This window comes from Micropterus dolomieu, linkage group LG17, assembly GCF_021292245.1.
Source record: "Micropterus dolomieu isolate WLL.071019.BEF.003 ecotype Adirondacks linkage group LG17, ASM2129224v1, whole genome shotgun sequence".
In the NCBI taxonomy this organism is placed as follows: domain Eukaryota; kingdom Metazoa; phylum Chordata; class Actinopteri; order Centrarchiformes; family Centrarchidae; genus Micropterus; species Micropterus dolomieu.
The window spans coordinates 18,326,542-18,349,064 of NC_060166.1; the positions used below are offsets into that span (position 1 = coordinate 18,326,542).

The window sequence follows — 22,523 nt, forward strand, 5'->3', positions numbered from 1 at the left end:
AGCCAAATTTAATTATTTAAAATAACATCACAAAACAACAACACAAGGCTCTCTTACTATATTGACAGCATACTTGAAAGTAAGTAAACGTTAATTATGGCTCTGTTCAAGCAATCGCTGAAATGAAATGCAGCGTTAAATTACGCGTTTGGCAAGTCAAAATGTCTCTCCAACTTTAGTTTCACTCCACATTTTCTACCCTTGGTCATGTGTGACCTGCCTGCAATGGCCCATCCAGTTTGTGAACCACTGACATAATTAAAAGTTGTGAGTTGCGCTATTTTATGTTTTGATTCATGACATTGCTCTACTCCTCCTGGTGAGTAATGTCTTGTCTTACTCAGCTGTCCCAGGTGGTCAGAGATTAGGATCAGTGACACAAAACTTTGAGCTATTACAACCAGTAGTGGATGAAGTATTCAGATCATTTACTTAAGTCAAAGTACTAATACGTCACTGTAAAAATACTCTGTTACAAGTAAAATTACTGCATCGCAATTGTTACTTAAGTAAAAGCATGTAATTATAATCATAAAAATGTACGTAAAGTATTAAAAGTAAAAGTACTCAATGCATAAAATGCATGAATGAAAAATGTCTCCTGTGACTGTAATGCTATAAATTATATCATTAGATTAATATTATAAAGCATGAACAACAACATTTTACTGTTGTAGTTGGCTGAGGTTGAATTATTTTGTATCACACTGCAATTAACAATGTTTTTCATTTTGGATTAATGTGCTAATAATTTTGATCAATTGAAAATAATGAGAAATGTTGTCACAATTGCACAGAGCCCAAAGTGACACCTTCATTGACACTAATGCTTGTTTTGTCAGACCAAACCTCAGAATGATTAAAATCGCATCAAAATAATCAAAAGGAAAAGCAGCAAATGTTCACATTTGTGAAGCTGAAACCATGAAATGTTTTTACATGAAAAATTACTTAAACAATCAAAGTAGTTGCCAAATAAATTTCTGCCAAACAACTAATGTACTAGCTGTACTTGTATAAACTGTTGAGTAGTTTAATTTATAACAAAATATATTTTATAAACTCTTCATATGTTTTGTGTGTAAAAATCTTAATATGTAAAGTAATTAGTAACTAAAGCTGTCAGATAAAAGTAGCATAGGAAAAAGTACAATATTTCCCTCTGAGATGTAGTGGAGTATAAGAGTCACATGAAAAGAAAATACTCAAGTAAAATACAAATTCCTTTTCATTTGTACTTATGTACAGTACTTGAGTAAATATACTTAGTTACTCTCCGCAGGGTTTTATTCACAGTTGAGTAAGGTTGTTGCATGGCAGCAAAATGGCTTTGAGCATGTAGTTTGAACAGCTTCAACAAGAGAGCTGCACTGCTCCTTTGCAAAGCAAGTGAGTAAAGTCCATAATTGCAGAAAAGATAATACAATGGCAAAGTTGTGGTGAGGGGTGCACACGCAGTCTATATGCAGTAGTGACCACTGTATATTAGAATAGTAAATAGGAGTGCTGTGGATCAGGGTGGTAGGCCACAGCACTGGATACACTACTGTAGGCAATCTTAAGTACAGAAAATCTTCTTTAATGTATTTAAACACATATGTGATTCTAAGAGGAAAATTATAGATTCATAGGGGCACTTAATAAATTATTGCATTATAGGATTTTAGCAGGGCGTATATTGCTCTCAGCTTTAGTGAGTTTAGCAATGAACAGTTCATAAGGAAGCCTAAGAGAAAGACAGGTGAAGACAAATATTTTACACGTCAGCCAAAGGGAGCAATGCGCGCCCCCGCTGCTTCCTAAACTAACTAGTTTACAACGGTGCGCGTGTATAGAGCGATAGCGCGGGTTGCGTTCAAATACTGTCGGGAATATGAATACGACAAACAAACAGCAACCATACAGGAGTTGCCTGCATGTTTAAGCTGCAGAAGAAAAAACACTTACAACCAGAGTTTAAAGTGGAGACTGCTGGTCTCACAGTCGTTGTGGTGTTCACATTACTTGGCAATGTGACACCACACAACTCTTGACTGACATGAAAGAAAGCGGAAGGCCTCTTCTCCCTTCACAGCTGACCTGGGTCAACAGGTCAAATGTAAGCTTGTTGCTGAACTTTATAAAACAGATCTTAAATGCTGCCAAAGTTTGTGCTAGGCTACACCTTCAGCTGTTGGCTGGTAAGATATAACATTAGCCATAACAGGTACAGGAAAAAATGTGTTTGAAAACTGTTCATATAATGTTAATTAGATGAATTTCATACACCACTGTTACGTTAGGCCTAACATTACTGTTGGTGCAACCTAAATTATTTAGTTCCCACTGACAAAATAGGGTACTTAACGTAAACTATGCTCCCAAAATGTATTCAACAACAGTGCGGTAACGCTCTAAAGGGAACACATCATAGCTCATTCCCAGCTCCGACCTCCGACCTCCGAGGTAAATGGAACGCAGCATTAAAACCTCTTAATTTCCAACGGCCCACCCACGGGCCGTCAGGTCCTGGCGGCAGCTTTCGGTATGTGCACACAGCTGCTATGTTAACTTCATACTCATATGATACACCATTTGAAAGCTAAAATCCCCGTGATTCGACCAATGCGAACCATTTCAAGATAAAATCACCACAGCGGGTACAATCAGCGCTTCTGTCAGACCAACCAGTACAAGCAGAATTTGACGCGACTCACCTATGAAGCCTCATAGTAATCCACAGATCGATTATATTCCAACAAAAATGGTCTTGTTACATGGTCTTGTAAAAACATTTAGTCCAAAACACATTATTCCATCAATAAATCCTCAAGGACTGCTGCCGCATCATTTCATATTTGCCGGCAGACGTGGCTCATATGTCATTATAACCGTAATAACGCCGATTTGAATGTAAACAACTACGATATCTTGTATTCAAATTAGCCGCTGAACTCTAACCTTTCGAGTGACACCAAATCCGACCCAATAGGAGCTCACATGTCCCTTTCACAGCCTTCAATAGCCCGCGCTGTAAGGAAGGGCCAGCCCCTATTTTTTCTTGGCTAGGCCGAGCCACTTGCAAGCAATTGTGCCGATGACTGGCACTTTATGTAGCCAATCAAATTTGCTGAAAATAACGATATCCCGCTTTAAGTAGGAAGTTCATGATCTACCAGCAAAAAAACACATCTGCGTCGAGCTACCGGCAAATACGGCGTGATGCAGCAGCAGCCGCCTGCCGCCAAGGGGCGGTGCTGTTTTAGAAAAAATACCCTAAGACATACACTTAGAAAAACCTGTGTAAAATAGTCATTTTGCATGGTATTGGTGTGAAATTTAAACTAGGACTAGGTAATGCTTTATCCTGGGGTCCTACAGTATTTTCCAGCTAATAAGTCCCAGCTATAGTTGTCTGCATGCATTTGATAGTAAGCATTTTCAAGCAGAAATGAAAAATATATTATTTTTAGTGTTTAAACTTTAACTTCCAGTAGCACTTACAACCATTCTGACCACTTTTGGGTTAGACACTCCAGAGTGTTATCTTTCAGAGAAGCCCAAAACCATGCATATACTCCAAATGGTTCAAGAACTACATTTAATTTACATTGGATATGCCTTGAATAGGTGTTTTGCATGAATTTTACAGGATTGTTAAGAGGTACAGCATTTATTAATAAAAAGCTTAGGCCTACATGCATTATATAGACTAACTATCAGTAGTGTAGCAAGTTACAGCTATAGTTAGCCAGTTAGCTGGAAGTTTGACTCACATTCTGTGGTTTCACATTAAGTCATGTGAACATAGCATATTATTTACATTTGGCCTATTATGACATGACAATAAATAGCTGTAGCCTTCTTGGTTTGCCTACAATAGTATTATATTAAAGTCACCATCAGATTCTGATTAAGGTTAATTGGCTGAAGTGTTGTTTTTTTATGTTGTTGTTGTTGTCTTAGAAGTAGGGGAGACCGGGGGCAATTATAACAGGGGGCAATTGTAACACACTCAATTTCTCCAATCAGAAACAAGCTAGAGTGATAAAACTTAATCTGCTCAATAGGATTCTCTCTCTGCCTGTGGAAAAGGAGCAGGATCATTTCACCTTAGCAGAAGTTTTAAACAAAATAATATATATATATATATATATATATATATATATATATATATATATATATATATATATATATACTAATATATTTTGAGGTATGAAAGTAACTTTTTGGATGTGCAGTATTTCTTTCTTCTGGTGTCTAAAGTTTAGATGACTGCAAATCTAAACTTGCATACATTTTATCTCTAGGTTAGTGATTAACAAATAACACTAACAAACTATGCTTATATAGTTGTGGCTAGCAGGCATACAAGATTTTATCATGGCTGCAACTTCGGGGGTAATTGTAACACTGTGTTACAATTACCCCCAAGCCACATGGCCCAATGTAAGCAGCTTGTCTGTCTGTTTTGAAAATAAACATATTTCACTAAGTATAAATGTAAAACCATATTAAAAAAGGGTGTATTAAAAGAAATGGATTTGTTCTAGTATAAACAAATAACCAATTAACATAGGCCAACATTCTTTGTATAAAATAGTGTGTTTTATATGTGTTTAAAAGAAAGTGTGCTTATTATATAGGCCTAAGTCTGCAAAAGTAAAGTTCCTTTCATTGTCAGTTTGTCTGTTTAGTGGACTTAAAGTAGTTGATGGTATAAGACCCAGCAAAACCAAAGAGAATGACCAGTTCACATGTAAAAAGAAATTTTATGAAGTTAGAACAGAGAGAGCAGAGGATGCCTGACATCTAAAATAATTTGAACCATTTAAAAACTCTTATGTAACATTATTAGCTGTAAAGTAATTACTTTGAGGTAGCCTAGGCTTTTACTTGAGATGCAGTGGGTTAATATGACTTATTTTTCAGTGTTACAATTGCCCCCACACACGTCTGACTTCTTGTATTTAATTAAATATTTTAGTATTGTTTTTATAAGTGAAAATATATCAATGGTATCATTAATTAGTGCACATATATATGTTTCTTGTATCAAAAAATGACTAGTGTATCTCAAGTAGTTTGTGAGTTATTCAGGAAAATGTAAAATATGTTACAATTGCCCCCGGTCTCGCCTACCTTGGGGATCTGCTTTTAAGACATTGCTCCATAGCACTACTAGTAGTTAAAAACGTAATTGAGTACCTTTAAGTGAAGTGAGCGAAATGCTTTACAAAAAACACTTGTGAACCAAGTTTAAGATGCAAGTTGCATATATTTGTGTTGTTGTAATGGTTGTCAATATACTTCAGCTTTCAAGTCTTTTAATTAAATAGGCTCAAATCAATTAGGCCACTTCAATAAAAAGGCAGGCATTATAGTACAATTTGTTGTAAGTTTTTAATCAGCTATAATGTTACTATGTCAGAAAGAAAGAGTTGTGAAATAAATTGGTAACCAGCAAAAAAAATGCATTATATAAAGGTTCAATTGCCTTACTTCCAAGCAAAAGAAGTTCAATGAACATGTAGAGTATGAGGCAGCGCTCACAGCTTTCCGAGGAGCACCTAAAGGCAGCACTGGGAGGCGTTTCCATTGTAGCCATCGCTGCGTCGCTTGCTACTCAGTCTGATTTCCTCTCCTCTCATTGCTCACCGCATCTCCTCTACAGCACCTGCCAAAGCAGCGACGCAGCGATGGAGAGCTGCTGCAAATTCTTATAAGCTCGAGGAAGACCACAATTGAGAGAGAGAGAAAGAGAAGGACACACTAAGGAAACTACGGATAAAGAGAGACACGAAGAAAGGGGGAAAACGGAGTGTGACAAGCGGAAACACAGAAACATATGGTTTGCCTGAAGAGCGGCTGTTTCTGAGGACTGCTGAACCGGGCTAAAACTTATACAGCCACCGTGATCAACTAAAAGTCATATTTGATTCGTCCATTTACATTGTTTAGACACTTCCTCTTTGCCTTTTGTGCGTGCTCTCACCTGTGTGCGGCTGTGGCTTATAGGTACACATCTGTTTGGTTAGTTTGTGCGGGGTGGATTGCGGCTTTTGCACCTCCCTGAATGCGCACACACACGCACTGATCATCACAAGACGCGGTGCAGCCTACAAAAGCTTTTTGCAAGGAGGAAATTGAATTAGACAAGTTATTCCCACAGAAGAGCAGGACAAGAGCGGCTAGCCTTCGGCTTCCCTACATTTATCCAGCTCACCGTGTCTCCGGGCCCACTAGGAGTCTCTTAGACAACCCCCCCTTCCCTTCTCTCACCTCCCATTTCCCTCCCGGCAACAAGCCATGTCTGCACAGACTGTGACCATCCCGGACGACCAGGCTTTCGCCAGCTTCAAGTCAGAGTGTCTGTGCGAGGAGGGCTGGAGTATGAGCTACAGCAAGGGGGGCATCACGGTGTGGACCCAGGCTCTGCAGGAGGGGAACTCTGTCCACAAAATTAAGGTGAGACTGTTTTACCTGTATGTATGAAACCGAGCATAGTGCAAGTAATATGTTAAAATACAACAAAGTATAGATTGGAGGACTAGAGACATAACAGACCTGCACAGGAATAATAGAAAGCAGTAGTCATTGTAACAATAAGGGAATGCGAGGAAAACACTGCTGTTTAATCCAGTTGGCAGGGGTGTCCCCCCCCCCCTCCATATGGTTCAAACTGCTGACTTGCTTAACCCATTGATTTTTGCTGCATGCTAGTTGCAGAGGCTTCCCTAACCCACCAATAGCTTGTAGACACTGTATGTTGTCCCCTTTTGTAAGCACATAATTAAATGGGATTTGAAAATAGTCCCAGTATGAGGGGATACAGTGCAAACGTAAAGCCTGCAGCTTTTTTACATCACTGTTTAATGAACACATCCTGTGTTAGATTCACTCTATTTATAAATGTGTATTGTGGTGGGGTTGTGAATTCATGCCTAATGCACACCATGAAAATTCCCCACCACATTAAAGAGAAGTGAGAGGAGGAGTCAGCCTTAGGAGTCTGGTTTAAATCTCAGGAGACATCCATTATCTTTTGCCAGAGAAACTATTTTCATGTCTCTGTCAAGAGCATATTAGGTATAGTGTTGAGTGTAACATGTCAGTTTCTTTTTGTTGAAGTTGTTTTTGTACACAGTTTGTCGTTCATTGAACACACAGGGAAGTGAACAAAAGCACGCACAGAAACAATAGACATTAAGACTGACAAGGGCTGGAAAGACAGAAAATCAATTGATGAGTTCAGTTTAATTTTCTCATTATGTGGTGACACTTTCTGAAATTTGGGGATGTGCTGCTTTTTCTCTGATTCATATTATTCTAAATTCATTATCTTTGAGTTAAATGACAAAATATGCATGTTAAAGACATCATTTCGGTCTCTGATAGGCCTAACTTGTGTTGGTCATTTGTCATATATTATATTTAATAATGATTACCCAGCCCTAGGTCACAGGGTGCAGTAGGTGGGGAAAACATTTAGAAGTTCCTCATCATTGTTTAGGTAAGGTAATAATGGGACCTGCACATGAAAGTACTTTTTGTGTAAACTTTGTTATCTAGTCAAATAGCAGTCGTGGCAGTTTGTCTCAACTGTGAATGTTTGTCTTGGGAGTCGGTGTGGAGGCGTCATCAGGACAGCAATGTCCCTTTAAGCTGTGGAAAAACTGCTGCGTACCAGCTAACACATTATATTTGACCTCAGTCATTAATAATGCTTTGTTAGTGTTCTGGGGACAGAGACCCAGAGGGGGGGGAACAAATTCAGGCTTTGCCTTAGCAGCACGTTTGTGGCAAAAACATCTGTTATGTCTTGAATATGAATAGATGATTAGTAGTTTGGATTTAAATACATGTGAAGATACAAAGTCAAAGTTTCCTTTATAGTCAAGAACACCATTAGGATAGTCAGTTATTTAAAGAAAAGGAAATGCTGATGAAGTTGTCTGTTAAGATATAAAATGTATCTGAAAATGAATCAAGAAAGTGGAAATAATAAAACATGCCCAAAAGATATTATTATATCACCGTTAGATTTGCAGGTCACTTTGCCAGTACACACTACATTCTCCACTTAGCCTCAGGTGTTTGCTGGCAGCCTGACTGACGGGCTTAACTGGCTCAAAACCTCTTGCAGTGTTGTCACTTTAACTTTAAGACCGGTTTGGCTGACTCAGCTGACAGTTTTGGGAAGCTTGTGTCCACGTCTCCAACCTTTACAGTAGTTACCACTCTGACCCGCCATAAAAATCCGATTACTCTCGCTTACTCTGGGATACGCTTTCCTCAGAGATAAAAAAAAATTACACACTTTCTCTTCTGCATAAATGTGCGTTCCTGCTCGTGTATCCGGGTTTGAGAAGCGTCAGTGAGCCACCAGGTGTTTACTTTGTTAAATAAAGTGGTGAGTGTGTGTGTGTGCATGGGTGTGTGTCTGTGTGCGTAGGGGTGGGCAGGGGGCCACAACAGCAGAGGGATTTTTCCCTTTATCTGTCTTTGTACTTGTGAGGCAGGATTGTGTAAATTGGCCTCATTTGCTTATTTGATTTCTTCAGTGTATGTGCTGAAGGAGAGGTGTATCTTGTCATCAGCAGCCGTGTGTGTGTGTGTGTGTGTGTGTGTGCGTGCGCACGTAGAGGATAAGGTTCTGCTTATTCATGCTTTTGCATACAGGACAGGTGTGTTTCCTCACAACAGCTCTGCAAACAGAGCAGAAAGTGCACATAGACACAGACACACACACGTTTGGGTGGGGTTTATATCTTTAACTGGCACTTTATCTTTATGTAAATATGACAGGAGCTTGATTTTGCCTGGTTCATCATTCAGCGATGCCACTGATACAGCCCTTACATTTATAGACCAAATAAAAGCATGCATCTTTGCTGATGTATGTCGAGTGATTAATGCGAGCGTTGAGACTTAACGCTCTCTTCCTCTCTCCCTCTTTACTATGGCATCAGTGACAGTAAAGAAAAAATGATACATCTAAATCGGATGTGAGAGAGAACAGACTGGCAATCATCATTATCATTAGTAGTCTAATTATCAGCAGCCTTATCATTGTCGTAATCATTGCCACTGTTACATTCGTCAATAATGACTTTTGTATCATGTTGTAATCGTAGCTGTAATCACTCACATTGACCATCACCACAATCATCTTGATATCATTTGTCAGGACTCCACACACAATGCACAAAGTGTGTTAGTGTGTAGGTGGTTTTGTTTATTTTAATAGCTTGACAAACTGTCAGATGCCTGCTCGCGCGCACACACACACACACACACACACACACACACACACACACACACACACACACACACACACACACACACACACACACACACACACACACACACACACACACACACACACACACACACACACACACACACAGATATATATGTATACAAAGTGAAGACTCCTGGGTTTGTCTTCTCCCCTGCTGATAACCAGGCAGGGAAAGCCGTCTCTGAATCACACACGCACCCCTCTGTTTATCCCTCCCCGCCCCCAAATTGTCTTCTGCAGTCATGTATGAGCACCCAGAGTAGCAAATGATTGGAGTTGACAGGTTGGAGGGACAGAGGTTGGGAAGGAAGAGAGTGGCAGGGAGAGAACAGGAGTGGGTGAGACGGGGAATAAGGGAGAGAGAGAGAGAAGTGGGTGGAGTGGGTTGGATGTGCAGGGGTCAGAGGTCATTGGGCATTTTGAGTGGGCAGTGGGCACAGTGTGGACTCGGACCAGGCATAGAGAACAGACTCAACAAAGCCACACATGCCTACTGTTTGTGTACCTACTTGTCCGCCTTTTTGTCTCCTCCATCTCCGTTTTATCTTTCTGAACTCTCTTTCACCCGCCTCTCTCTATCTCCGTCTCATTGCTTCATCTGTTGACTTCACCCAATTAGAGTGTAATAGAATTACACATACGTGAACGTAGCTTGCCGTACATCTTCATTCTGTACTGGATGTCTTTTGCTCCCTACAGTTCTTTTCTTTTGCCTTTCATTTGGTTTTCCTTCCTCCTCCTCCTCCTCCTCCTCCTGTTTCAGTTTGCCTGTGAATACAAAACATCCATTATTCTCCCTGGTCTTGTCTGACCTACAAGTCCTCTACCAATGTATGCACACACACACACACACACACACACACACACACACACACACACACACACACACACACACAGATATCAAATACGGGACCTTACTGATACTGGTGTACTGTCATTATTTGCTTATGGTTCCCTTCTAGAAAGTGTCTCCGTCATTACTCCGTCAGCAGGAATCGTGTTCAGTTCTGAACCTCATAAATAATGTCTGCGTAATAACAGAATGTTTGTAAAGGCTTTAACTATAGTCTTTAATAGATTGGCATTGCATTAGTTTAGGCAGAGCAGTATCAGAAGACTCTACGATCACTAATCACATTTAAACATCCAATGAGACAGACTGATTTCTCTCCTGGCCTCCTCGTGTTCTGGTTTCTTACTCGCAGTGCTGGAAACTTGACTTCTTTAAATGGAGTTATTCAACAATGTAATGTAATCTGTACTGGACAATGTTGTATTGAGAGGTATGTTTTGTCGTTTGCATTTCAATACATGAGGGGGCAGAATTGGAAACACCTACTAGACCCCTAATTCAGATCACACCACCACTAACTATGACCTCATTGATAAAACATATCATTGAATTAACCCCTCTCTGACAGTGTCAACAGAAACCGAACATTATAGTCATCATAATATAAAAGTAGACTTAATGGCAGAAATAGTTGCATTAGATTGTACAAGTATACCTAATAAAATGGCCACTGAGAGTATACTGTTAGATAATTGAATATATATAAATGCATGTAAGTTGATCACATTTAGCTTCAGCTGTCAGATGTATAAAGATGCATAAAATGGACAGGACAGTAGAACATTTTCACATTTCTCAGTATCGTTATCCAATCTCAAAATCATGTGTCAGTCGACTCTAAAACAGAAGCTTGAATGAGTTGTTACGACGTCCCTGATTAAGATAATGATAGACACTGATCTCCTGCGCCACATTCGGACATTCACGTGTTCTTATTCTGTTCTATATTATTTTGTTGTCAGGGTTCAGTGTGTATTTACCCACTCTCGGCACCCTTTCTACATTGCCTTGTTCTCAGTGAGGGTTCTGTGTTTGAGGGATGTCATTACAATTCCCTTTGTTTCACAGTGTGGTCGGTTGTGAAGCCCTTTGAGATTGAGGCTACGAGCTGTATACATAAAATTGATTTAAACAGCAGTGGCTCAGCAACAAGTTAGCAACAAAATTTTGTGAACAAGTGGTTTGGAAGCCAAAATGAGACATTGAGAGGTATAATGATATTCCACTAAGGAGGAAATTACAGATGGGAAATAATGGCAGACAAAAGGGAAGATACGTGGGAAGGTAAAAGTGAGGATGGAGATCTCACAAAAAGTCACCATTTTAGAAAACATCTTTGAAGATTCTCAGTCATCCAGGTCATAGTTATCCAAAGAAGGTTAAAGTCAAGGGCAACTTCCCTTTTGTCTGCCATTATTTCACATCTGTAATTTCCTCTTTAGTGGAACCAGAGACGTTTACTTCCGACTCCAAAGAAATAAAGAAAATGATCTTCTTGATCGTTTTGTACAACATGGGAATTTGATAGCGACATTCTTAAAATGTATGGTGAATCAGTGAAACTTGTGTGTGTGTGTGTGTGTGTGTGTGTGTTAATAGATATGTTCTATTGACTCTAAGGACGGCAATGTCAGTCTACTATTAATTAGTAAATGTTAGCATGCTGCCAAGATGGTAAACATTATACCTGCTAAACCGCAGAATGTTAACATACTGATGTTAGCACTGCTCTACCTAAATACAGCCTCACAGAGCTGCCAGCTTGGCTGTAGGTCCTTAATCATTTATTTTACTTAGACAGAATTATTAGTCATTATTAGTAAAATATATACATATCTAAAGGTAAATGCATATTTTGTGCTGTCACACCAAAGGTTGTGAGCGCATACCAGGCCTACTGTATATCACTAGCTACCTCCCCATTTAAACAGCTGTACAGCCACATGTAAAGATGAGGGAAAGATGATAGCACAGACTGAGCTTTAAAACCCTCTGGACTGATTTGTAATGGGAGTTAAAATCATCTGGGACAGACGAAACACTCTCGGCCCATTTCTTTCTCATTTACTCTTCTTCTCTTGCTCTGTGTTCTCAGTCCCGCTTGGACTCTCACTTGTTTTTAGCGTTTCTTCGCGTCTTCATTGCTCTGTCCATATCTCTGTTTTTTGTCTTTACATGACCCTTCTCTTTCTCCTTGTTGTTGTTGTTATTATTAAGACTAATTCCCACTGGCATTTGTAACTGTAGTAACAGCTTTACTCTAGGGCTTTAGACCTTTCTTTAACACAGGGTGTATGTACAGGGCCATATACTCCAAGCCTGACACAGGCAGGAATCCCCATGATTTCATGAATAAGCTGTGACGCACCTGTACCGAACTGGTTCCAAATCATACAGCTGTATAAACAATCACTATAATTTGGCATACATTACTTTTTCGGTAGTGTTTTATTAAATCTGGTTTGCAGCATGGAACGGATCTCTAGACTATACAAATATCTAGCAGCTACTGCTTCACTCTTACAGGCCATTTGACACACTGTGTATGGGCGTCTGTCCTGTACCGATTGTGTTTTTCCATTTGAGAGCTCAGGTCTAGTAATGACTCATCTGTGGTCAGTGGTCTGCGTCTTGGTTCTCTCCTAATTCCCTCTGTCTTTCGCACACTGTCTGTCTGTTTCTCTGCTCTCTGACACAACACTCTCTTTATCATCTGATGTCTAATCATATACACATCCGTTGGCACATCTGTCTGTGTGTGCTACCTTCAAAATGAGTTTATGCAGGATCCCTCAATACTTACATTTACACAGTCCTCTTAATTTACTTGTATATAATTAAGTATAGATGTTGAGTTTTGTGCTCTTCTTTGATGTGTTCACCAGGGTTTGTTTTTCATTTCACACCCACCCTTTGTAGGCATGAACAGTGACAAACTCTGTAGCACTCCTTAACAATGGCACAATACTTTAGCTTCATTAAAACCTAATGCATTTTCCTCCTTCATAGCTTGTATTGGATAGAGCTCTGAAATGTTTTGCATGTTAAAGGCAGTACCATGAGTTACATATGGGAAATATAAGCTCAGTAAATCTGGTTTAGTCTATGATTCATTGCCTAAATGTGAACGATCTTGTCCCTTCTTCTGTCTGTCTCTCTTTCTCAGTGCCGGATGGTGTGTAAGGACGTGTCAGCTGAGACCATGTACGACGTTCTCCATGACATTGAATACAGAAGGAAATGGGACACAAACGTCAGTGAGACCTTCGATATCGGGAAACTTACGGTCAATGCGGATGTTGGTTACTACTCATGTATGTCACACACTTCCATGTTAACATGTGCTGCTTTTCAAAAAGCGTTTGTTTGATTGATCTGCAATGTTTTGTTCTGATTTGTTTGTAACAGGGAAGTGTCCGAAACCTCTTCGGAACCGCGATGTCGTCACACTTCGCTCCTGGCTGCCCATAGGGAAAGATTACATCATCATGAACTACTCTGTCAAACATGCCGTGAGTACACACAACCCCACATGAGGCTTACACATGCACAGCTGGGGCCCTGCTCATTCACCCCTCTTATAACTTGGTGCGTATGTGTTCAAAGGTGCATTGTGAAACAAATGGCCTGTTTAGAAATGCACACTGGGTGAGCCGACATGAATGTGGATTTAGTTCAGCAAGCTTAAGAGCGTTGTGCTGTATGAAAAGAAATCCTTAAATATTTGTAGAAATAAAAATGCTTGTGTGAGTCAGTCAGTCAGTCATGTCAAAGTCTGCTCATCTTATACTGTACCATTGCATCCATGAACAAAACTGTTTGGCACCTTTCCACAGACAGAGCACTCCTATACCTCCTCCCCTTGATGCTTTTACCTGGGAGAATAATTGACTGATTCAGTTCAAGTGTAGGATAGGTAATTTGAATCAGTTAAATACATTGCGTTTTCAGTTTGGCTTCTGGTTGTGCATTTTAAGAACCTGAGTCATCTGAATGCCCAAGGCCAGTAAAACAAACTTTGAGACCATGTGAGTGACTTTGGCTCCATTTCCTGTCCAACTAGAAGAAGAGGACACGAATCGCTATCACTATCACTATCACTTGTAAAAGCTTGTACTCATCACCTCTCTCTATTGCTTTAAACTATTCTCTGTATTAATGGATGGTCTGGTTTATAAAATATGAAAAAAATAGTGAAACACTGACTAACAGTCTAAAACCAAAGCATATTCACTTTACTATCACACAAAGACTCACGACTGAGAAGCTGGAACCAGACAATGTTTGGCATTTTTGCTAAAAATTACTTCTCCTCTATATTCGTGTTTCTTCTCTGTCTTTCTTGCATTTGTCTGCCCTCCCCACTCTCTTTTTCTCCATGTCTTTTTCCCTCTCGGTTTCTAATTCTCAGTTTCACTCACTCATATAATGTTTACAAAAGGATAAGACCGCTCATGTGACTGTTATTAGCTGTTAACTTCCGCCTCCCCTTCCGCATTCCTGCATCAATAAGTGATTACGAACATAATAGACTGTGTGTATGTGTGTGTGTGAGACTCAGACTGTGTTAGCCAAGGTCGCTCTTAATAATCAGTAGAATTTGAGAGCTTTTCTTGTGGAGTACAGCTTAGGAAGATCCTTAGTAGAGTGCTGAGTTCAAGCGTCCACCACCAGGAGTCAGTCCACTTATACTGTGTTCAACACTACATTTCATCTGCAACCTTTAACATGATTAAGAACAACTTCTTTCATACATTTGGAATGTTTTTTAGCCAGTAGTCTTTGAGATCCAGCTGACACCGCCCTTCAGTAACTGTGGTTTGCTCTACTGCAAAACTTGGCGTTGGTTAATTTGTACTTGCAAGAAAGATGGATATATTTATACTCTAATTACTATGTTATTTGATCTATGGAGTACTTTTATAGCCACAATGGCAGCATGGTAGCAGTGTCAGCCTGTCAGTTGGTCCACAACTTTGGTGGATTGGATGAATAAAATTTTGTACAGACATCCATGGTCCCCAGAGGACGAAAATTCCTGACTTTGATGATACCTTGACTTTTCCTCTAGCTCCACCATGAGGCTGATGTTTTTTGTGTTTTAGTGAAACATCTCAACAACCACAGGATGCGATGCCATGAAATTTGGTTCAGATATCCAGGGCGCCCAGAGGATGAATCCTAATTACTTTGGTGATCCACAGATTTTTTTATTTAGCGTCAACATCGGGTCAAAATTTTTATTTATCCAGTACTTTGGTTCATGACTATGAACCATGACTAATACCTGCAAAACGAATGACATTCCCGTCAGCCCCCGCTGTACTTTGTGTTTAGTGCTTACTTGCTAATGTTAGCATGTTGACATGCTAAACTAAAATGGTGAACGTAAAATAGCTCATTTGGTCTGACCAATGGCCAAAAAACACAAAGTTAAGAAAATGCGCCTGCCCATAAGCTGCCCAAAGTACTTGTGTGAGCCTTACTCCTTAGTAACCCTAAAGGAATTTATTAAAATATAGTTGTTTTTGTACAAGAACATATCAGATTACGACTCAGCAAAATCAAAACAATACAAATAACACACCAGAATGCCCACTGTCTAGTGTCCAATAATTTGCCTAACTGAGTCCATTAACATGGCCAACGTTGCTGTGGGTCCCACACATGTCATAAGATAAGGAGTTTCATGGTATGGTGGATGTGTCAGAACTGTAGAGACATACCTCATTGGTGACTAATGCTTAAGATTTCCTGTAGTCTCTTCTACAGTTGAGCCAAGAACATTATAATGTTGTCCCTAATGTCCCAGAAACCTGCGCATGAAAGCTTTTATTGTACTGCAAAAAAAATGTAACTTGTTAGTAAAATATGAGACACACAATAAAGCACTTATCTGAAGTTCTCCTTTGATAAAAGGTTCTTTAGCTGACTACTGCTCCGTGTGCTTCTTAAGTTCTCTGCAGTGTGTCTGTCCCAGTTAGCGCAGGCTAACCAGCGCTGTACTTTATCATCATGAATAATAATCCTTAGATATATAGTCAAAGGAGCTAGCAGTGGAATAGTGAGCTTGAGCTGGCCTTTACTGCTGCGTTATTCACAGGGTAGTGTGTGGACTGAATTTGCATCAGAAAGATGACTGTGGAGCAGAAAATGAGATTGGCTGGCTGCAGACAGATACAACACAGAAAAACACTCCGGTGCTTATACTGCACAACTTATGTCGACCATTTGATGGGTGGTCACAAGGAGCTCAAGACCAAATGTTTTTAGCGTTTATTTCTGAGTGGGTGCATGTGTGTATTTGTAGCAATCACTGGTGGGTAATTACTTTGGTTAAAGTGTATACAATGTATTTTATATTAATTAAAACTGGAGCAACCAAAAATAGATTTTGGTTGAAGGCTGGTGGCACATGCACTGAATAATAATGATGATGTTAGTTCTAATAAGAATCTGTGTGTGTGTGTGTGCGCGTGCATGCGTGCGTGTGTGTTGTCTCTACAGAAATACCCTCCTAAAAAGGACATTGTGCGAGCTGTGTCCGTTCAGACTGGCTACATGGTCCAGTGCCAGGGACCCAACCAATGTATCCTCACTTACATGGCCCAGGTAGATCCACGAGGTAACTACTAGACGCATGCGCACACACACACACACACACACACACACACACACACACACACACACACACACAGGTGCACAACGCATGCTCAAAGTTGTAATGAATGATTCATTGCCCTGCCTTTATGTCAAAATGAGTCGCCATAGTAACCATATGAAGGACAGAGCCTATTTCCCTCTGCCACCTCTCTCTTGCGCCATCCCTCTTCCTCTTCTCTCTTCCCTTCTCTTTTTTTCTGTTCATTAATCTTTCCCTCATGTTCTCCCTCTAATTCTCTCCTTTACTGTCAGTCTTTGCATGCAAGTGCTCAATGTGTAAATCCCTTTTAATCACTGATTTGGGGGGTGTGTGTGTGTGTGTGTGTGTGTGTGTGTGTGTGTGTGTGTGTCATCTGCTTGTAGTGAGTTACAAAGCTTAACTTTGATCATAACATGTGCTAAAGCAAACTTGAAATACCTTTTTTTTATATATATATATCTCTTCCTCATCCTCCTCTTCTACACACATTCTCTCTCACTTTCATTCTCTGTCATCCTCTCACATTTCTCCATTTTCTTCTGTGCTCACTCTTGTCTCTCTTTGCAGGTTCATTACCAAAGTGGGTTGTCAACAGGTCTTCCCAATTCCTTGCACCTCGCGTAAGTCATTTGCAGATTAACTCTGATTCTGTGAGTGTGTAGTGTGTATATTGACGTGTTAATCCACAGGCGCTGTGCACTGAGGTTAAGCACATCACAGTGCATGTTGAATTGAGGAAAATGTAGACCGTATATGTGTATATAACGTGTAATCTCTCCTACACATTCCATAAACACACTGTTTACTTTTTGTCTGAGGGTGTGTGCATATTGGTTGAAATAGGGCAAAGATTCTCTAGAGATCATCCCGGGATGGAGGAATCCCTTGATGATGGTCAGAAAATAGCAGCTCAGTGAGCAGCTCAGTGAGACGCACCAATCCCCCTGAATATAATTGTGCCGATGACTTCAACACATTAAATACAAGAATACGTTTCTGTCTGGGTTTTATAATTATTTTTTAAAATTCAGTCTGCCTTATCTGAGCATTAGACCAAGTGAATTTTATTGGCAATGCATTCAAGTACATCTTTTCCTTTCTGTTTGCTGAAGTTTTTGATGATCAATACATCTATAAAAAATAAACAAGTATGTTCTCTTTCTTGCATTTCTGTTTTGTTCTTTTTAGGCAATGAAGAAGATCAACAAAGCCTGTTTGAAGTATCCGGACTGGAAGCAGAGACACAATCCTGGCTTCAAGCCCTGGCTCTACCCCGAACAGACTACGTTACCCAGCATCCCACTCTCTGAGCTCAGCATCCAGCATGCTGAGAGCCTAGAGAATATTGATGAGAGCTCCGTGGCTGAGACCCAGGAGAGAGAAGACAGCGACTAACACACACATGCACATGCACATGCACACAAACAGTAATTTAGGGTTAAATGCATCCCTGATACACATCCATAATTATACGTATGTATATGTGATTCTCTATGTAAATATGTGTGTGTGTGTGTGTGTGTGTGTGTGTGCGCACATACTTGCATTACATACTATACATGTATGTAAGCACTCATGCATCCAGACAAACTCATACTTGACCAACTTGATGTCATATTTTCATACATAATGTATGAACACATGCATATACAGACATGCAACATAGATGCACTCACAGATACACACCCACCCACTCACAAGGAGCACGAAATGACTTATTTTAATACGTCTGTAAACGAATATTAATTGTAATCAGAAAAGCTCCTGTAAGTGTGATTTTTCATGCTTGTTAAAGAGATTCTAATTGGGACCTATGCAGATTGTTGCAGCAAAACAAACCTTCAGTAAGATTTACTGACTAAATGTTCACAAACAAACCTGCACATCCTGCTGTCATTCAAAATTTGAGCAGTAGATTTCAGAATGATGCTATCCTCCTTTATCTGCTGGTTATGTCTACAGCCCAGCTAGTGCATCCCCAAATGCTCATGTATAACGCAAAGGACATACCTGTGTACACATGTGGACACATGCCATTCATTTATGACATTTATGCACTCATACATGTATACACACTCAGTTTGTGTCTTTCTGCCCATGTTGTGTCTCTGTCACTCATTATGTGGCTCTATCACATTTTGTAAGCACATGATAAAAATATGCAGGTGTACAGAAGGCAGCTGGAACCTCCAACCCAACCTGCGACCCTCTCATACACCCACCCACACACACACACATACACACACATACACACACATACACACACATACACACACAGACACACACAGACACACATACAGATTTTACACTGACATGTACTGTCTGCTTCTCTATTTGAGAGCTGTGTGAATGTATGTAGAGTTTAAAAAATTAAATACAGATTCCTACAAAGGTTTTCAAATTTCACCCGTGAGCTGAGTCCTTTTTTCTCCTGTGCATGCTTGTGCTGATGTTAAAATGAGTATGAGTAAAAATCATTGACCTGATTAGGTAGTTGATCTGCTCTCTTTCACACATTGTTTCAGTCTCTCTCACACACACACACGCACACGCACACGCACAAAAAAACATTGATTTTAAAACTGCACTGCTCTGATCAGAACAGCGAAACACCATGACATGCAACCTATTGATAAAGACTTTATCACTCACTGGAAAGGGTGCATGTGTGTGTGTTTCATTGATTGCATGCACCCCATGTAGCATATGTGCGATGGCCTAGATCGGAATTAGGAATCCCCCAATCTGTTGGCATGGCAACTCTGAGATCGACTCAGCACCAAAGGGAAACGCAGGGAGATGAGAGCTTGCATGTGACAGAGGAAGTGACTTATTGTAGGGTGTAGACTATATATACTGTAAATGCACCACGTGTTCAACGGCTACAATTTCTGTCCCTGTCGTGGGTTAATTGGTTGACCTGACATTTGTCTTGCCTAACACCCTCACACACTGTAACATAGCTTAAGTGTGGCAAAAGACTGCATTAAACATATTGGATACACATAAGGTGAACTTAATTTAAGCTCCGTGAAGCTATCTCTGTGTGAGTGTAAGAGGCGCATCATGGCATGGCATTGTACATTTATTTATTTATTTATTTATTTTTTTGCATGTCATCCTCTCTGACTGTTCCCTTTTTTACAACATCTGCCTCTGCATATGATGCACCACCTAATGAAATATGAATGATGAAGGAAAGAGTATGCGAGAGATGCAATAATGCATGAGGTGTATGCAGCTCTGGTGTTCTGTCCTTTATTTATTTTTATTTCTCTCCTACAGCTGCAGTGACGTGTTTATCCCTCTACCCTTGTGTATGACCATCCATCCATCCTCAGTGTTTTAATGAGGCCTCTCGCTCAGCCTTCATTATGTGTGTGTGCGCGTGCATGAGTGAGGGAACTGCGTGTTCCAGTGGCATCCCTGTATTGTCTCCCACCCGCCTCCACAGCAGGAGGACACATATAAGCAGCATGACGGCCGGCATCCCCCCGTGTGTGTGCTCCTGCATATGTGTCACCCTGCCACCCACACAGCAACCCAGCCCGCCGGTGCTGATAGCCTGGTGATGACTCATCACCACCTCCTTCTCTCGCTCACCCCTTCTTGTATTCTACCCCTACTCTTTTTCTGCCCCTTTATCGTCTGCTGCTCATCCTTTTCTCAGTTTCTCCTCTTCTCTGACCTGTTTCTTTTCATCTTCCTCGTCCCATCCTGTCATCCTCTCATCCATCCTTTCATCCACTTCTCATCCAGACCTCTTCTCCTTCGTCCTCCTCTCTTCTTCAGTTCTTTCCTCTCCTCCCATTCCCCTCTTCTCCATCTCTTCCTCTACCTCTCTTTTCTTAACCCAAACCATTTGTTCTCCTCCATTTATTCCCAAGTTGTCTCCTCTCCAGGCTTGTTCATTTATTGCTCCTTTTGCTTTCTTTTTTCTGCTCTTTTCTCTTCCTTCGTCTTCAACTTTTACTCCTCGGTCTGTCCCTGCAACGCCTCACCTTTTACCACCTGTTTCCTCCATCTGTCACCTTTCATCTCTTATCCTTCTTCCATCTCCTTTCACCAAGCTTATCTTTCCGGCACAGTCCACTGATCTTTCCCCAGGGTCAGAAATAAAATGAGTAACACACTGCCAAGTCACTGACATGTTACAGACTCAGTATATTGTTCATCCAGCCTCCTCAAGGCTAAAATATTACCCTTTTACTCATTAAGTCTTTGGGGCAACAGGGCCCCTGACTGTGAGATGAGGGAACACAACACATTTAATCACGTGTGACACACAAAGGCCAAAATAATATGCATATTCCCCTTCAGCTCTCTAAAAAACACGATAAACAGTTGAGGTTTAACAGAGCGTAGTGACAAATGTAGCCTTTTTTAATTCATGTAAAATCGCAAGTGGGTTCATGAATGCTTTATGTTTCCTGGTACATCATGATGTCCGGTGTGACTGTGAAGTTATCGGTTCCAATTTGGTCTAGCTCATGATTTTTATTGCATGCCATCCCTCCCTCTCTGTCAGTTGCTTTCATCCTGCTGACTCTCTTAAGTGTAGCTAAAATTCAATCAAAAGAAATCCTCTTTAATAATTTAAGTTCTGTTTAGATGCAACATCCTCTTTCTACTGCAAATGCTTCTTTCCCTTTAGTACTTTGTGCATTTGGAAATTCTCTCTCTGAGGCTCGATAGCTTGATGGTGGTTGCCCTCTTCTGGTTCCTATGGGAGCATACAACTAACAAATCAGCAGCCTGTCTGATTCAGTACCGATCTGAATGCCACATCACTGCCACTTTCATAAAAATAAGGGTTCCTAAAATATTTCTATTCATGGTCACAGACTGTATGACTGTTTCCAAGATTATACCTGTTTGTACTGTAAGTAATTAAATAACTGCTCCTCATTTGACTTTTATACTACAGTAACTGTTTTGTTTGTTTCTTTTGATTTTGTGATTAAAAGTATGTAAATCAGTGACTGGCGAAAAACAAAAAACCCTTCACCCTGCAATTTACTTAATTTTGTATTTTTATATTAATACTTTTGCTCCCCAGAAGAAATTATGTGTAAATAGTGGATGTTTTGTCATGTAGTTTGTGTCTCAGTGAGTTAATGATGCAATTTTCAATTTCTGTATCATTATCTTCTATCATAGTGTTTAAATATTTTGTAATCTATGGATTTATAATCAGAATCAGAATCTGCTTTATTGCCAGGTATGTGTACACTTACAAGGAATTCGACTCAGGATTGTACATTGCTCACGATGTGCTTACTCGTACAAAAATACCATAACACAATAATAAAATAATAATAAAATAAAATCAGACACAGTATAGACAACACTAACATACACACTATGAACAAAACAATATAGACATATTGACAAATAGTGCCGTCAATCTGCAATAGGTATATATTCTTTACAAATAACAGCCTTGTGTGAGGTGAACTTGTTAGTGAGAAATAGTGGGATAATACCCAGTTAAAGGGCATTTGCATGAGAACAGACAGGGCTGTCCAGTGTTTTCCAGTGGTCACATGAGAGCCGTGCGGAAGTTTGAGCAATTTTGCTGCGTCAAGCTAATGTCAACTAGCCAGCGAAGCACCGGAAATACGGGTACTACCCTTAAAATTAAAACGCTACATAATTGAATGTCAGTGAATGTATTTATTTAGAAATGGATATCCGGAAATAGTATTCTTATACTTACTCTATCTTTACACTGCCTGCCTGTC

At 40.1% G+C, this 22,523-nt stretch overlaps 2 protein-coding genes across 4 annotated transcripts in view; one reads left to right on the forward strand and one right to left on the reverse strand.

Annotated features, from left to right (window-relative positions):
• The window catches only part of clpb (caseinolytic mitochondrial matrix peptidase chaperone subunit B), a 39,457-nt gene extending 36,705 nt beyond the window's left edge, over window positions 1-2,752 (reverse strand). The window contains exon 1 of the mRNA XM_046073435.1: window positions 2,697-2,752. Within this exon, the coding sequence (XP_045929391.1) occupies window positions 2,697-2,710 (14 nt within the window). The 5' untranslated portion in view covers window positions 2,711-2,752. The remainder of the gene's footprint in view (window positions 1-2,696) is intronic.
• On the forward strand, window positions 1,957-19,185 carry stard10 (StAR-related lipid transfer (START) domain containing 10). Of its 3 annotated transcripts, none has more exons than XM_046073437.1 (7): window positions 1,957-2,098; window positions 5,654-6,447; window positions 13,303-13,450; window positions 13,545-13,648; window positions 16,644-16,761; window positions 17,347-17,399; window positions 17,968-19,185. In XM_046073437.1, exons 2-7 carry the CDS (start codon window positions 6,289-6,291, stop codon window positions 18,172-18,174), a joined length of 789 nt encoding a protein of 262 aa, XP_045929393.1. In that variant the 5' UTR covers window positions 1,957-2,098; window positions 5,654-6,288; the 3' UTR covers window positions 18,175-19,185. The 3 variants fall into 3 exon arrangements, with proteins under 3 accessions (XP_045929393.1, XP_045929392.1, XP_045929394.1); XM_046073436.1 differs by lacking the exon at window positions 1,957-2,098 and adding an exon at window positions 2,435-2,524; XM_046073438.1 differs by lacking the exon at window positions 1,957-2,098 and adding an exon at window positions 2,478-2,524 and having other exon boundaries at window positions 6,287-6,447.
• Window positions 19,186-22,523: the final 3,338 nt, after the last annotated feature.